The sequence below is a fragment of the Felis catus genome, chromosome D3, assembly GCF_018350175.1.
Source record: "Felis catus isolate Fca126 chromosome D3, F.catus_Fca126_mat1.0, whole genome shotgun sequence".
In the NCBI taxonomy this organism is placed as follows: domain Eukaryota; kingdom Metazoa; phylum Chordata; class Mammalia; order Carnivora; family Felidae; genus Felis; species Felis catus.
In genome coordinates this window covers 57,802,210-57,819,531 of record NC_058379.1, presented here as the reverse complement: position 1 = coordinate 57,819,531, position 17,322 = coordinate 57,802,210, and the positions used below count along the sequence as shown (strand labels likewise).

General features: G+C 47.6%; 1 protein-coding gene across 18 annotated transcripts in view; it reads right to left on the bottom strand.

Annotated features, from left to right (window-relative positions):
* The window catches only part of FHOD3 (formin homology 2 domain containing 3), a 470,560-nt gene that overhangs the window by 56,617 nt on the left and 396,621 nt on the right, over window positions 1-17,322 (bottom strand). For all 18 annotated transcript variants that reach the window (XM_023241882.2, XM_023241885.2, XM_045041338.1 and 15 more), the window contains 2 exons: window positions 11,479-11,757; window positions 2,283-3,166 (listed from right to left, as the gene is read on the bottom strand). In XM_023241882.2, coding sequence (XP_023097650.2) covers window positions 2,283-3,166; window positions 11,479-11,757 — 1,163 coding nt within the window. The remainder of the gene's footprint in view (window positions 1-2,282; window positions 3,167-11,478; window positions 11,758-17,322) is intronic.

Here is a 17,322-nt window from a genome sequence, read left to right as displayed (position 1 = left end):
GGAACACAACACGATGAAATTTAGCACAGGATTTCTGTCTTTCTCCACAAAACATAATTAAAGTCATCTTACTAAAAAGCTATATATATTTCCTTCTGAGACAGAAAAATAGATCCAGTTCCAAAAACTATTTGGAAAGGAAATACAAAAGCATATTTTCCTGTTCTTATTTCCATTAACTGGTCACCCAGCCTTGGATCTGGAACATGAATCTTTATTTTGAGGGGTGACCTGGATGGTCAGAAGGATGCTCTGGAGCTCTGGTCTGGTATAAGTTTTCTGACAAAAACCAAAACCGATTCCCTTTGCTCTGTGCTGGCTTGTGAAGTCTATTTCATTTTTATTTGTGTTGCTATTGTGTTTAATGAATAATGAATGAATTCACAAGCCAGAATTCAGAAGTGGTTGTTTACAGCTGTGCTGTATGAAAATCATAATCAAGGATTAGAAACGGAAGTAAAATTGGTTGTATCTGCATTAATAACATACACATAAAGATTCAACTCTCCAATGTGATGTATTTTAATCTTAATGTGCATTTTTTACCTTTTGTAATATTTGTAAATTAGTTCCTTCTCACATTTCCTATCTCCGCCCACCCTGCTCCCAAGAACAGAGGTATGGGTTCCTAGGTCCCACTGTAGGACATTCTGGAATCTGTTTGGTAAAAATTTCAATATATTACTTTTCTCTTATGCTCTCATTTTAGAAAAACTAGGCAAACAATTGTTCTTTAGCCAGGCAATCAAGCATTTTAAGAGGTCACCACCTACTTCAAACAAGAATGGAACTTCAGGCTACTGAGAGGGCAGTGACCAGACTCTTGTCACCAACCAGAGTAGAGTCAAGAGAAGGAGGGAGGCGGGTGAACTGCCCATTTTGGGTCCCCTCAATGAAGTTTTTAATCTTGCTACTTCCTTTTGTAAAAACAAAGTCAGAAAGAACTTCACTGCCAAACTGTTACTCCCTTTACTTCCTCCAACCCAAGCAAGGGCCAGAAACCTAAGGGTGTTGAGCAACCCGTGGAAGCCCAGAGGGCGCACCAGCCAGACCAGCCCATGTGAGGAGGTGGTGGCTGAAGGAGACCAGCCAACTAGATCAGTAGGTTGGAGGGTGGTGCGAGTGAGGGTGGGCCCCGGATAACTCCGGGCCACCAGACACTGCTGTTTTAACCAGCCAGGAATAGTTTCTCCCAAATGCCATGCTGCACTGGAAGAACTCAAGGGGACACACGAGTGGCTCAGCACAACATGCCACCAGTCCTGGGAAAGTCAGGACACAGAGACACTGAGAGGGGATGCCCAACCTCACTTTCCTAGGTGTCATTTTCTGGAGAGGACAAAAGGGGGTCTACTTTCAGCAGAAGGAGAGGACTGACTGGACATGATGTGCTGAGTTGGATCCTAGCAGTTTGGATTTACAAACAGGAGGAAGCTTTAATTCTGAACTGAGGGGGGGGGGTGGTGTTCTTGAGGCTAGACCAGTTGAGATTCACATCCTTGCGGAGACTAGGCAGAAATCGACACCAGGGCGAAGGCCAATTCGGGAGGAGCAGCGTCCCTGGTTCCAGGCCCCCCTAGTCCCACCCCTCCCTAGGCACGAACTCTGTCACTTGGCTCCTTGTCTGAAGGGCCCTCTTGTCCTGAGAATGTTGCACCTACTTTTTGATCCGGAATTGGTCAGGGAGTCCAGCTCAGGCAGCCGTGTACTCATCCGAAATGATGATAAATGGAACACATGGAGCTAAAACTAAGTTATGGTAAGTTCTTGCAAGTTTACTCTAAATTACCGTGTGGTTACATCGGAAGTTCAAACTATCACTACCATCCACTATAACCAATCAAGGTGAGAGTAAATAGCCACATCTCCTGGATAAAGTCCAGGTGGTCAATCAATTAGCAAGACTACTTTCCTCTAGTTAACATCAGCATCTACTGGTGGGCTCGGCTAATATTCCCTGGTTAATGTTTTTGTCTTTTCCTCTGGGTTATTTGGTTCTTTGAAAGCTACTTTGCCTAACGGTGTTAGGAAGCTGCTGTCCATGTTGGCCATGAAGGGTCCCATACTCATTTAGGTTACATCTAGCATATGGCACAAAGACTCATCTCTTAAAGGTGTTTACACCAACCGCCTTTTCTTTCTTTCTTTCTTTTTTTTTTTTTTTTTGTTACATATAGCAAAAGCAGCATGAAGGGAATTTTATATACAACACATCTCCCAGTCCTACTCAACAGCGGAAAGTAACTCTGCAGATCAAGAAGTATTTGGGATGCTAGCGGTACCTTTGAGACGGACAGTTCCTTAGACTTGGACTCAAACAGGTGCTCCAGCCTGGAAGTGTCCACCTTAATAGGTTCCAGTTTCGACCACAGGAATTCTCGGCAGCGGCGGTTGTTCTTACATGGCCACTCGAACGGCCGCACTTCATTCCAGAATAGACGGATGGTCTTCTTTTTCTTTGTGAATGCCGGCTGACCCCGGGGTACCTGGGGCCACCCTAAGCCCTGAGGAGCGTTGAACACTGGAGGAGGAGGAGCCAATAAATTACCGGGGACAGGAGGGGGAGGCACGCTGTCCAAAAGGGGTGGTGGGGGCGGGGGAGGCAAACCCAGAAAAGTGGGTGGGGGCGGGGGTGGTGGCCCCGGAGCCTCCCTAGGACCCAGGTCCACATCCAGGACGTCGACGTCATCCTCCTCCCCCAGGTCGGTGAAATCCATGTCTTGGATTCTCAGCTCCCTCGGATTGGCCATGAGCTGGTCCCAAATGTAGTCAGATTCTGTCTTCTGCTGTGCGGATGCTTTCTCTGGGACTTTGTCATTAGGCTCGGCATCAGGGGAGATGGACCCTCTCCCCAGGTCCCCACTGTTGAATTTCTCGGCGAAGGCTTTCACGCTGCCCCGATTGTCCAGACAGCCAACGTCCACCCTCCTGACGCTGTCATCCTGGGCCAGAGAGTTGGCCTGCAGGGTGGATATCCTGCTAGCCAGGCTGGCTACCGCCTCCACGCCTGGCTCAGTCCTCCCGGTCTCGCCCTCTCCCTTCTCCTCGTCATCCGTGGGCTTTCTGTTATGGGCATACAGCATGTCCAGCATGAACCGTTTGTTGGTGAGGATGTCGCCACACTGTTCATTTACACCGGCATCCTGAACACCCGCGGACCACAAACCTGAAAGCATACAGGAGGAAAAAAAATGAGCAAGTGGCAGGTGCCTTAATCCTGTGAGAAACCAGTTAGGTAACACAGAGGCTTTATACAGAGAGAAAACACTGAAATGAAGTGACTGAAGAGGAGGTGGTCCCGGTTGACAAGATGACCATCAAAGTTGCAATGACCTGCTCCAGGACCCGACTCTGGTAGGTAGGACACTGCTCTTGGCTCGCACCTTGGCTCATAGTAGTATTTCCCCCACTTTTCCCGCCTACCCAGGACGGCTGGTCAGGACCCATCCAGCCACAGGTAACTAAGGGGCTGCTGTCCTAACTAGACACAGGGAGGCAAGGAAGATGCTCCCCCCCCACTGCCACGGGACAGGTGTTGGAAAGGCTGTAGAGTTATGTCCATCACCCCGCTACTCCACACGTGCACCAGTGTGGCTCAAAGTGCCTGGGGAAATGCACAAACCCTTTAAGTCCATGGTCACCAGTCTTTGGGAAACCCTTACTGCTGCCTGGTAACCTCATCACCATCTCTCTTGGGCGACTCTGCCTACCTCCTCTCTCTCCTCCAACCTTCCCACTGTCACACATCTTCACACAAGCATGGCCTTGCTTCCTGGTTCAACAGCTTAACAGAAGAAGTCAGGGGAGATGTTCCAGGGCCTCATCCAGCCTCCCCCTGCCCGCACCTGAACCCCAGCCATGGCCTCTCTCCTGCGACTAGCGAGAAACCATCCCTCCTAGCAGGGTCAACGCTCCATGTGTGCATTTGGAAGCCATTCCAGTGGTTCTCTGTCCCGCATTTCCCATGCTCCCCCCACTAGACCTTCCTGCTGGCATAGAAACATGGCATAATTTCACCCACCTTAAGACAAAAACACCTCACTTGACTCTCCTTAGCCCTCCAGGCATAATCCAACTTTTCTCCTTTCCTTTAAAGTAAAGCTGCTTAGCAGAGTTGTTTTGCTCACTGCTCCAATTTTTCTCTCTATTCTCTCTCTTGAACCCAGCCTAATGAAGTTTCTGCTCTCACCACCTTTGAAAGCTGCTCTTTCCCAGGTGGTCGAAGACTTTGCTGCTGCACTAGACCCAGCAGACAGCTCCCTCCTTGACTTCTGTTCTTCACTTGGCTTCCAGAACATTGCATTCACCTGGTCTGCTTCCTTTCTCCTGGCTGTCCTTTCTCAGTCTGCTGTGCTGGTTCCTCCTTATCTTTAACCTTTAAATGTCTTTGGACCTCTTGTGTACTTGGACACTCCCTCTCTTAGACACCATCTCATCCAGCCTCTGGGCTTTAGGGACCACCTCTGCTCTCACCCCCACCCCATCTCGGAACCTGCTTCTCCTGCAGCTAGCTGTTCCCTATCTCAGACGTGGCAACTTTCATCCATCTTGCTGCCAATTCCAAAAATCTCAGGGTCATCTGATTCCCCCTGTTCTTTTATCCCACACATCCAACACAACAGGGTGTCTTGTTCGCTAAATCTTCCTGTCACATCCAGAATCCAACCAACTTTTCTCATCACCTGCCCCGCCATGGCCCTGGGCCGAGACAGCATGGTTTCTTGCCTGCAGCACTGGAGGGGCGCCCCCCAGCTGGTCCCAACTTCCACTCTTGGCCCCTAGAGTCAGTTCTTAACACAATGGCCATGGGATATATTGAAATGGTTGATCACACCTTTCTGCTCAAAGTCTTCTAACGGTGCTACATTTCACCAAGACAAAAAGCCAGTGTGACCTTTCAATGTTCACAAGCCTTGCACGAACCCCCCTTACTTTTCTTGACAAACGTGCCTGAACCTCTTTAGCTAAAGTAGCTGCTTGACATTCCTAACCTCACCAGGCATGATTTGGCCTCAGGGCCTTTGCCCATCCCGGGACAAACGGCACCCATTTAAGCACACAGTTTGCTTCTCAACCTCCTTTAGGTCTTTGCTTAGACAGTATCTTCTCAGTGAAGTCCTCCCAACTACCTCATTTAGAATTATGCAACACTCCCTCCCTCTCCCCGGAGCTATTTATCACCCTTTCCAGCTTTAGTCACCAGAGCACTTATTACAGCCTAATTTTCCACACATTTTCTGTATTTATTTTATTGTTGCCTTTGTCCTAACACTAGTAAGCTGTCCTCTTCGTTGTAATGTAAACTCTCCAAGGGCAGGGATTGGGTTTTGTTGTTGCTGCTCACTGTTGGATTCTCAGCATCCACGATGGATCAAAGAATGAATAAATGAATGGTCAGGAATGTTATTCCTCTGACTTTGCTTCCTAAGGGCCAGCAAGGCTGTTTGGTAGGCATTCAGGAAATGAGTTTCATCAGATACCCAGGGCCTCTGTGGATACTTGTGTTGAGGGATGGCAGATACCTAGGCCAGAGACTTGAGCATTTGGAGCTCTTGTTCCGCCAAAGAGGAATGTCCTGATCAAACATGCCAGGGGATGCACTGGTCTGTCTCACATGGCTCTGACTTCATCTTAGAGGAGGCATTCACTGAGGAGGCACAAAGGCCTCCTGGTGCTCTGTTTCTTCCAATGTAGCTTTATCCTCTGTACCTTGCTCAGGAGTGGCCTGACCTCACCAAAGGACCAACACCAGAACAAGGAGCCCCTGAACCCTCTTGCAGGTTTCACAAAATACACTTAGGAGACAACCACCATCAAAGAGGGAGGAGATGGCACTTGAGGACATGATGGGAACATCTGGGTATTTGCAGTCCCTATGACTGGCCAGACAGTCCTGTAACTAGGGAGACAGTTTTGAGGTCACGGGGCTGCTGCAGGTGGAGTGGCTGACTGGTCTCCTTCCCCATTTACTGGGAAAAGTAGAGTTTTTTATTTTGCCAAAAAATCTCTTCATTCACTTAGGTCTTATTATATCGCTATGTAGTATATGCTTCTTTGTCTCTAGCAATTTCCTTGGCTCTGAAGTCTACTTTGATCCTAATATAGCCTCTCCTGCTTTTCTTTGATCAATGTTAGCATGATGTATCTTTTCCCAGCTTTTAACTTTCCATCTGCCTATGCCATCATGTAGGAAATGAGTTCTGAACACATGGCATATAGCTGGGTTGTATTTTTGTCCACTCTGCACATCTCCATCTTTTCATTTAAATTATTGATATGTTAGGGCTTCAGTCTGCCACTTTTTTTTTAATTCATTCTGTTTGTTTTAGTTCCTGTTTCATTTTTTTTGATCTCCTTTGAACACTTTTTTTTTAGAATTTCAATTTGATATATAGTGTTTTTGAGTACCCTGCTTCATATAATTTTCTCGGCAGTGGCTCTAGGTATTACGATATGCACACTAACTTATCTGTCAGTGTTGATATTTCACTAGTTTGAAGCATAGAACCCTTACTTCCATTTAGAGCCCTTTACCCTCCCTACTTCAAAAAAATGTAATTGTCTTAAGTATTTCATCTACGTATAGTGGGCACTACATCTCATGTGTTACAGTTTTTGCTTCCACCATCACATACTAGATTTAAGAAACTTACAAGGCAAGAGACAGTCTTTTCTACTTACTACTTTTATCCATTCCCCTGTTCTTTTTCTTTCTGAAATTCTGAGCCTTCTGTCATCATTTCCTTTCTGTTCAGAGAACATTCTCTCGTCATTCCTTAAGAGGTCTTAATTTGTCTTAGTTTTTCTTTAAATTCTCTTAGTTTTTCTTTAACCGAGTATGTCTTTGTTTTCTCTTCATTCTTAAAGGCTACTTTTGCTGGAGTTGATAACTCTAGTTCAAGGTTGATAACTCTAGTCTTTGAGCGCTCAACAAATGCTGCGCCACTTCCCGCTCACCTCCACGTTTCAGATGAGGAACTGTTTTGCCATGGAATTGGTGTTCCTCTAGAGGTAACACTTTGTTTCTTCCCAGTCCCTTTCAAGACATTCTATTTTTGGTCTTTAGTTTTCAGAAGTTTGCTTATCATTTGTCTTGGTGTGAATTTCTTTGGATTTATCCCCATTAGTACTTGCTTAGCTTCTTAAATCTGTGGGTTTACACCTTTTCCCAAATTTGGGAAATTTTCAGTCATTATTTCTTCAAACATTTTTCCAACATTGCATACTTTCTCCTCCCCTTCTCAGACCCTGATGAAATGAATGTTAGCTCCCTTGACATAGTCTCACAAGTACCTGAGGCTCTGTTCATTTTTTCAGTCAGTTTTTTTTTCCCCTCTGTTATTCAGGTTGGGTAATTTCTACTCATCTGTTTTCAACTGCATATATTATTTCTTTTGTTGTCTCCAATCTACTATATGGCCCAAGTGTTTTATTGTGGCCATTGTATTTTTTCAGTTCTATAATTTCCTTTTGGTTCTTTTTTATATCTTCTATTTCTTTGCTACGATATTTCATTTCTTTTACATATTTCCTGAATATTTATAACTGTTCACTGAAATATTAGCATGATGGCTGTTTTAAAATCCTTGTCAGATAATCCCAACAACTGGCTCATCTCAATGTTGGCATTTGTTGCTTGTCTTTTCCCATTCAAGTTGTGAACGCCCTAGTTCTTGATATGATGAGTGATTTTAGAGTGTATCCTAGATATTTTGGGTATTATATGCTGGACTTTGGATCATGTTTAATCTTCTCTTTCAGCAGGCAGTCACCCTTTTTAGGTGTGCTGTACAGGTCTTGATGGGCATAGATGTTCAACTCCCTACTGGGTCCAACTGTCACCACCCTAGCAAGAGGGTTGATTCACACTGCCTCACTGCAGATGGGCAGGGTGGGGGTTGAGCAACCTCTTGACCCCACGGGCATACTTCCAGTGAAAGTGGAGCACTTACATTGCCTCCAAGTGGAGGGGAAGGCTCGGCTTCCCACTGGTCCCTACTGATTCTGGGTTGGGGAAAAGAGATCGCAGACTAGTTCCACCTCCAACCACATCATTCTACCTTGTTTATGTTGGATGGAGATGGAGGTTGAGCTCCCTGGCTGGGCCCAGATGGTGTTAGAGAAGGAGGGCAGGGGAACGAGAATTCTGATCAGTCTTCTTCCACTGCTTAAGTCTGTCTCCTGCTGGCTGAAGGTGAAGTCTTAGATCTCTACAAGACCCCACTGACACTTCCCCAGTAGGGAAACTGGGATGCCACTTGCTTTTGCCCTGTAGTGGATAGAATATCAGTTCCCCATTAGGAGAACTACTCCAGCAAGGAAATGAGAGAACACCATCTGCTTCTGTTGGGCAGGGGGCAGAGGACTGCCTCTCTACTAAGTACTGTTGACACCACAGTGCTCATCCCAAAAAGTGACCTACCTAATGCCCATCACCCATTTAGCCCATCCCTTTATGTACCTCCCCTCCAGAAACCCGTTTCCATAAGGTGGAGGTTATAGAAGATCACCTCCTCTTTGGTCCCACTAAAGCTACTGGGTTGGGGAGGGGCAGGACAGCAGATTTTCAATTAGTGCTTGTCTAGGGTAGGGAATGTATTAACAGCCAAAAAATTTTCTGTTCTGTTAGGCAATCCTTTCGCCAATTCTTTGGCTATGGGAATAGGATTTAATTAGAGCTTTACTGCCATGTCATTCTAGCCCAAAGGTCCTTAGACAGTCTGTCTTCTTTCCACTTTTCAGAGTCCTCCTATAATTGATTGTTCTGTTATGCCCAGGGTGTTGATATTTTAATTGTTAGAGGGAGGAACTGGGAACAATAGAGCTGCTGTATCTTAGCCAGTTGTCTCTTCTTTCAATTATTCATCAACAGTTTTGTGAGCCTCTACTATGTTCTTAGGCCTACCGCAAGGAAGTGAGGACTCACGATAGACAAGACAGACATCCCGTCTTCACAAATTTTATATTCAAGTGGAGGTAAAAGACAGTTATACAAGTCATTATTGCCAACTGTAACGAATGCTACCATAAAGTCTCTCATGCTGATGCCATGGAGCGGAACATGGGAAACAAAAAGAAAGCCACACAACCAGAATAAGTTGAGACTCTTTCAAGACCTACAAACTCATTTCTGAGTAATGGATACTATCATCAGAAAGAAGACTGAGTCTGGGCATTGAAGAGGGCACTTGTTGAGATGAGCACTGGGTGTTGTATGTAAGCGATGAACCACGGCAATCTACCCCAAAAACCAAGAGCACACTTTACATGCTGTATGTTAGTCAATTTGACAATAAATTAAAAATAAATAAATAAATAAATAAATAAATAAGACTGAGTCTCTTATAGTTTGCCTCCTTCTCTGTTTTTATCTTATTAAATACAGAGAACTGAGGGTTGCTGGAGGGGTGGTGGGAGGGGGGACGGGTTAACTAGGTGACAAGCTTTAAGGAGGGCACTTTTTGGGATGAGCCCTGAGTGTCATATGTGAGAGATGAATCACTAGGTTCTACTCCTGAAGCCAAGAATACACTGTACATTAACTAACTTGAATTTAAATGAAAAAAGAAGAAATAAGATTGAGAATCATTATGATTGCCTTTGTGATTTGAGAACACTCTGAAAGGCAAGAGCTATGATGACAGAGCCACCCTGACTCCACAGCTGCTGATCGTGCCTGTGAGCAGTGGGATTTTCTAGGAGCTAAAGTTGCAGCAAATAAATATGATCATGTCTCTTAATAGCACCAGACTAAAGCAGAAAAAAAAAATCACTGCAAAGCACTAACTCCTGAGTCGATACACTTGGATACTGACTTTGGTAGGAAGTCAGTGGTTCTTCACTGGGAGTAGAGTCTCCATTTTTGGAAAGTTGCCCTTATTTGGAAAAATACTGGGCAATCTGATCCAAGAAAGTCCTGTTCCTTGGCTTCTTTTCACTAATGCAACTTGTTGATATGTTTTAGGCCTGCTAAACCTAGTGACGACGAATAATTCCTAGAGCTATTTATAATGACTTAAACATGATTTAAGGCCAACCTGAGCAAGACGACTTACCCGACTGTACTATGGCCCTAATCCCATTGAAGGAGAACACGAACAAGTAGAATTTGGGAGACTAACTGCAATCTGACTTGGAGAGAAATTAAGTAAATATCAATATATGTAATACTTTCTAGCGATACATCTCCAGCCAGACACAAGATTTTCAATGCAATAATTACTAGGATATAAACTAATAAAGTCCTCAAGTCCCATTTTCAGTGCGTCATAGGGACTAGCAATAGAAAGAATAAAACTTAATAATATAGCTGGTGAAAACTCAAATATTAACTAAGACCAGGCTCTTGACTGATAGTTCTTGTAGCAGACATTATGGCTTCATTCATTCATTCATCCATTCATTCCATTTTCATTCATACATCCATGCTTCAGAGACCATGTATTCTTTATGTGTGAACTAACAAGCCATGCATGGGTCATGCCACCAGTTGGTAGGCCCCTGCGGAGCCTTCATGCTGCACTTTGGACCCAAGGTATAGGCTCCTTGAGTGTGTATCACTGTGTAGCTTACTGAAGGTTGGCTAGTGGGACATGCCCCCACTGATGAGGAGTGTTAGGTGAGAGAGGGGGCACCCTGTCATCTCAACAGCACACAAGTCATGGGCAGGACAACCAACCCAATGGTGTTGCATATGAACCATAATTCAAATGATTATATCAATCTTTTACAATTCCGATAACCCTCTATGGCACCCTCCCCGAGTCCCCAGTGAGGATTAATGTTCCATTTGGCCCTTAACCATAGAGTCACCGTTACACAGATGAACTGAATAAATATCAGCTATAATACCAAGAAGAACAAATTCCATAAAGAAAAGCATATACTTTATACCAAAGAAACAAGTGGCCCTGAGTATATTGTAGAAAGTTACTTAAATTATATATATTCCATTAAAGCACACCAAATTGACCTCAGCACATCGTGAACTGCCACTTTTTGGAAATACTCATTCAGTTCATTTTAGCACATTTGCTCTGGTCTGAAACGCCCATCATAATGGTTTTAGCACACTTCACCGAAGAAACTTTCAAGGGAGCAGATGGCAACACGACAGATCTCTAAATTTAAATCAGAAAAAGAGCTGTATTTACTCTTAACAAGCAATTAGAAGGAAGAGAGGAATTTCTCTTTGGGAGCTTATTCCTCAGGAAAAGTCCTTTGCTGCCCTCATTATCAAGCCCTTCTCCCACCTGTAGAAGTGACGGTGCGACAGCATGGCAGAGGGTGTGGGGCCACCTCCACAAGGGGCAGGAAGCTGTGGGCCGCAGTGTGGCCGCATCCTTCACACCTCCAGCCACCAGGTGCCACGGCCAGTGAGTGAGCTGAGCCGGGAGGTCACCTCAGTGGCCAGCAAACCAGGTGTCCCACCCCAGGGTTCCCTGGGACTTATTTACTGAGAAAAAAGGGCTGCGTTACCAGGTCCCCTGTCCCTGGAGAGCTTGTCTTCCTTCTCCTCCCTCTCTAACGTGCTGCTGGAGGATGAGATGCTGGAGGCGGAGCAGTTGTCCTTCTCGTTCACCTCCTCGCTCTGCCTCTCTTTCTCACTGAGGGAGGCCCGCTCTTCTGGCTCTTGCTCCAGTGCTCGCTCTGCTTCACTCTCTGCTCCCACGCGGGCAGGGGCTACTTCAGGGCTGGCCTCGTCCGCACTCTGCCCTACCTCCGCCTCCGGTCCAGGCTCGGGATCCCCAGCACTGGCTGGTGGAGACAACAATGGAGATTATGATCACAACAGGAACTCCCTGGGAATGTCAAGCGAGGTATGAAAGCAGACCTGAGGTTGATTTCTCTTGGCTATCTGCTGTGGGCGACATTCGAAAGGCGACCCCCAAGATTCCCATGCCCTGGCCATTCAGTTAAACGCTAAACACTAACACTGCTGGGAAGGGACCGTGTAGCTGACGGTGCGGTCTCCAGTTACGTGACTTCAAGGTCTAGAGGTTATCTAGGGGGGCCTGATTCGATCTGGTGAGACTTTTAAAAGCAGGGTGTTTTGTGATTGGCAACAAAAAAGAAAGTTGAGAGATCAGACGTGTGTGGCTTAAGGGGCGCCTGGGTGGCTCTGTTGGTTCAGCGTCTGACTTTGGCTCAGGTCGTGATCTCGGGGTTCATGGGTTAAAGCCCCGTGTTGGGCTCTGTGCAGACAGCTCAGAGCCCGGAGCCGGCTTCAGATTCTGTGTCTCCCTCTCCCTCTTCCCTTCCTCTGCTCGCGCGCTCTCTCTCTCAAAAATAAACCTTAAAAAAAAAAATTTTTTTTAATTTTAAAAAAAGCATGTGGCCATAAAGATGGAGGGGCCATATGACAGACAAGGAACGCGAGTGGTCCCTAAAACCTGAGAGCAACTCGCAGCCAACATGAAATAAAGAACAGGGACTTTGGGGCTGTGAGCATAAGAAACTGATGTCTGCCAACAACCGAAATGAACCTGGAGGTGGTCTTCCCAGGGCCTCCCTCAGCTCCCAGTAAGAGACAGGCCAGCCACAGCCTTGACTGTGGCCTCGTGATACCCAGGGCTGAGAACACAGTTGAGCCATGCTGGCCTGCTGGCCTTCTGACCTGTGGAAACTGTGAGATAATAAATGGCTATATTTTGAATCGCTGTGTTTCTGGTAATTTATTACACAGCAGTAGCAGCCTGATGTTTTATCGGTTGCCAAACCAGTGAGGACTGCCCCCACTTTGCTTGAATGAGGTTTGCTCATAATTTGAAGTTAGGCCCTAACTCTGAAAGTCGTTCAGGAGAATCACTGCTGGGCCCAGAAGTATTTGCAAACCTATCAAGACTGGAGATCTGATGCTTGTAGCAAGGTAAAATGCTCACGCTCCCCTATGTGACATCCTCTGAGGACAGGGAAAATGGCACAGTATGGCTTTGCATGGTTTTACCCAACAAATCTCCCAGCTGTGCACAGTGTATCCATAGCAAATGATAGAGAATACAAAAAATTCTGAGCCAACTGTCACGTGTGAAGGCCAGAGGAGGACAGGTCGGTCCTGAGAGTGTGACCCTCAGGGCTGGGAAAAACTACATTGCTGGAATCCTGGCAATGTGCCCCCGGCCCTAGGCAATTGCTACTCAAAGCAATACGGAAATTCAGCAGGATCTGCCTGGGGCAGGACCTGGAAGAGACCCCAGAACAAGCAGATCAGGGAGGTGTCTCGTGGAGGCATCCTGCTGGCTCAGGCGAGTGGGGACTGGCTGGCAATGAGATACCAGAACAGGCCCTCCAGGAGGCCAGGCGGGGCAACTGCTAAAAGGCAGAGGAAAGCTCAGGCCTCACTGGGGTGGGGGTGGCCGGGGAGGCAGCTGCCCTCAGCTTCCCAGCCAGAAGCCATGCTGCCAGTTCCAGCTGGGTCCAGTACCCTCACCCCTCATCTGCTCTCAGCCTCCTTCCTCTGAGAACGAGGGAATTGAGGAAGTTGCAACGTCAGCTTTTCCTCGTGTCCTTGGGTAACTTCCAACTCCAAAGGGAAGCAGGACCCCTCCGTGGGAATCTCCCTAGGGCCCTTCAGGTAGGAAGTGGGTGCAGAGGTCACAGAGCCTCTACCTTCCACCTGCCCGGGGCCTCACGACTATCTGTATATCTTCTAGCCTAGTACAGGAACCTGCTTCCCTGGGACACTAGAGGAAAGGCAGGCTGGGGTGGCAATGGGCCTCTGCTGTCTGCTGGCTGTCCCTGCTGGGCGTCCCCAAGATGGATAGTTATAAGACCTGGTGATATGAGGACAAAGTTTCCAGGCAGGGATATGCCGCCTGGCAATGGCAGGAGAAAGCCAAAGGACGCACGACCCTGAGCCCACATGCCTAAGAATGGGCATGTCGGATACATTTCCTTAAAAGCAAAGACTGAGCTGAGTACAGGCAAAGAGTGAATATGTCCTGGAGAAAAATTCCCTTTGGTACTGAAGGAATTGTTATGGCAATCTCTTTCTCATCCGATAATGAAGTATTTAGCAAGGAGATACAGTCCTTCATTCACAAGCACGGCAGAAGCACAGTGTTACCAAGAGCACTGTCATCCTTTGGTTGACAGAAGGCATGCATCCTTGCACACATTTACTCCAGAATAGCCACATCAAAACGAAAATGTGTTTGCAACAGTCTAGCATGTGGCACGCATTTGACTTGCAATTGGTGAGCATATGGCGAAAACTGGCTAGGGGGCCTCCACGTGGCTTTATCACTGACAGGGAGATGGCCGCAGGGGGCTGTCATAAGCCTGTGTCTACTCTCTATCCCCAGGAGACTGGCAGACAGAGCAGGAAAGATGCACGATTTGCTGGTTTGACTTCAGCCTACGTGCACCCCGCCACCACACTTCCGGGGAAGCGGTGGCCATCTGGACAGTTACGGTAATGGGTGCGCAAATGCTACAGAGCCACACATTCTTGTGCCTAAAACGCTACACAATTTTATCCCCATCTGCTAGGGCCTCACTTCGTAGAGTCAGACATTTCTTTGTGTGATTCGACCACTGGGTGGCTTCTCTTTGTCATCACTGCTGGGGAGGTGGCCGTCTCCAGAACCACCTCCTGACCAGAATGCAGACTCAGCATCACAAGCCCTGCCGGCAAATCTGTGGCACGTGAGGTTGTCCTAACGATGAACAAATAGTCACACACATTTTGGGGCGCCTGGGTGGCTCAGTCGGTTGGGCTTCCGACTTCGGCTCAGGTCATGATCTCACGGTCTGTGAGTTCGAGCCCCGCGTCAGGCTCTGTGCTGACAGCTCAGAGCCTGGATGGAGCCTGCTTCGGATTCTGTGTCTCCCTCTCTCTGTGACCCTCCCCCATTCATGCTCTGTCTCTCTCTGTCTCAAAAATAAATAAACATTAAAAAAAATTAAAAAAAAAATAGTCATACGCATTCAAGTCAAGCAGAACCAGCAAAGATCGAGAGTGACAGTGGGAGAGCAGACACACGTAGTTGCTCCTTGTACCACACACGCCAGGCCGCACGCGTGTCACTGACATAACACACATCCTTGCTTTCAGAAGGCTCACTCCTTGGCTGAGGAAACAGCCATCAACTGGGGTCACCATGGTATGCGGCCAGGTACCCAACAGAGGGCACTGGATAACAGGCGACAGGGGGTTCCTGGAAGGAACAGCTGGGACCCACGGCAGAGCCCTTCTGCAGCTGTGCTAATCAAACACGGGAACGACAAGGGCAAAAGATCCCTGAGGGCTCAGACCTTGCCTTCCTCTCATGTCGATGAGCCCTCGGCATGGTACCGGGCCAACATCTGCTCACAAAGTTCCAGAACATTTCTGCTCCCCCTTCCCATTCTGTCAGGACCTCCCTGTCAGCACTACCCCCACCACATGAATCCCCTATCCTTGAGTTGCTGCCCCATGCCAGGCTGGCTGCCCCCTGGGAAGACAGGGGAACAAGTATCATCTACCTTCCCTGAGTGCCCAGGAAGCAGGAGGAACCATATCATATTAGTCTTCAGGAACAGCCCTACAGAGAACTAAGGCATCTGTCAACACTGAGGGGTGGAGACTGCTCACGACTTCCCATCACTGCCAGTTCCTGTATTTAATGAGCCTTTCTCTGCCCCAATGGTGTTGGTGGTGAAAGACCCAGTGATACATGAGTGACACAAGTGACAGACCCAGTGCTTGTCATCACAGGGACTACAGAGGAGCAAGGAGAACCTACCTGCCTGGCATGGCAGAGGTGGGGGAACCCTACCACCAGTGGATGGGGAAACCCCAGCCCCTCACCTCACCCAGACACAGGTAAAAATATCTATATGTGACAGTGTCCTAAGATTAAAAGCACAGTGCCCTAGGTGGGGGGTTATGGCAAGGGACTTTGACAAGGCCTGGGAAGGAACATAAAAGGCGTTGTACCAAAATGACATTTAAACAGGGTCTCCAAGAATGAAAAGGAGTTAAAATGGGGGAAAAGTAGGGGAGCCTGGGTGGCTTAGCTGGTTAAGCGTCCGACTTCGGCTCAGGTCATGATCTCACAGTTCGTGAGTTAGAGCCCTGCACGGGTCTCTGTGCTGACAGCTCAGAGCCTGGAGCCTGCTTTGGATTCTGTGTCTCCCTCTCTCTCTCTGCCCCTCCCCCACTCACGCTCTGTCTCTGTCTCTCAAAAATAAATAAATGTTAAAAAAAATTTTAAAGAAAAGCAGGGTAAAGTGGATATAAGAATGTTCTGGGCAGAAGGAGAGTATGTGCAAAGACCAGGAGCACAGGGGACACTGGAGGAATGAGAGCTGTCTTGCCACATGGCTGTGGTAATGGGCCTTGCAAGGGGGGATGTTACTCTAAGGGCAGTGATGGCTGCTGCAGGTAGAGACAGACAGACCACACCTCCCAGTGGGACAGCTGAGGCGTGTCTGGTGCTATCAGTGAAGCTCCTTGTTAGCGTGGAGCAAACAGTCCAGAAAGCAAACCCTGACGACAGAGAGACTGAGGAGGAAGAGACGAATGCCAGACCCCGGGGCTCAAGAGAAGATGATGAATAAAAACATGGCGCCAGTGGGAAGCTGTTTCCAATCTAAGAGCCACCGGGACAGGTGGCGTGTCAGCCTCTGAGGGGAGCGTGGGATGCTGTCTCCTCAAGATTCCTCTGTGGTGAGGCCTCTCTTATTGCCCTCAGAAAGTGAGGCCAGGAGGGAACAGTGAAGGCCCAGACCATGGTGCTGGGCAGGAAGGGGCAGGGCACCCACTCCCAAGCACATGCCTGCAGCCCTGTCTTTGAAGGAGGGTCACAAGTGACTGCAATACACCAAACCTACAAGTCAGGAGCTGCCAGGAACCCCGCACTCATCTCTCACCAGCCACACCCGCCCATCACCTTGGATGGAGGAAGGACGTAAAGATCTGCCGCATCTCTGGGGCTGGGCCAAGGAGAGGAGATTTGAGAAGTTCCTGTGCCAGGTGCCAGGTTACCCCTCTCCTCGCAGTGGGCACGAGTGTGGAAGTGAAGGGAGGACATGGCAAGAAACTCCTGGCAACACAAAAGGCATCCCAAACTGGGACCTGTCTTCCTGGACCACATCCTAAGTGAGCAGACTGATGGGATCCTGGCATTGCCAGAAGGCACTTAGCAAAGGCCAGAAAAATGTATTTGGCCAGAACCGGCACTGACCTGATTCAGAGAGCTTTAAACTAAATGTTAAGGTCAGAGCAGGGAGAGGAGAAAAAAAAATCAAAATGAAACTGTATAAAAAGAGACAGGAATGGACAATTTACTTAATACAGAAGAAATCGTTGAAGAGGTCGCCAGTATATTCAGAAGGAAG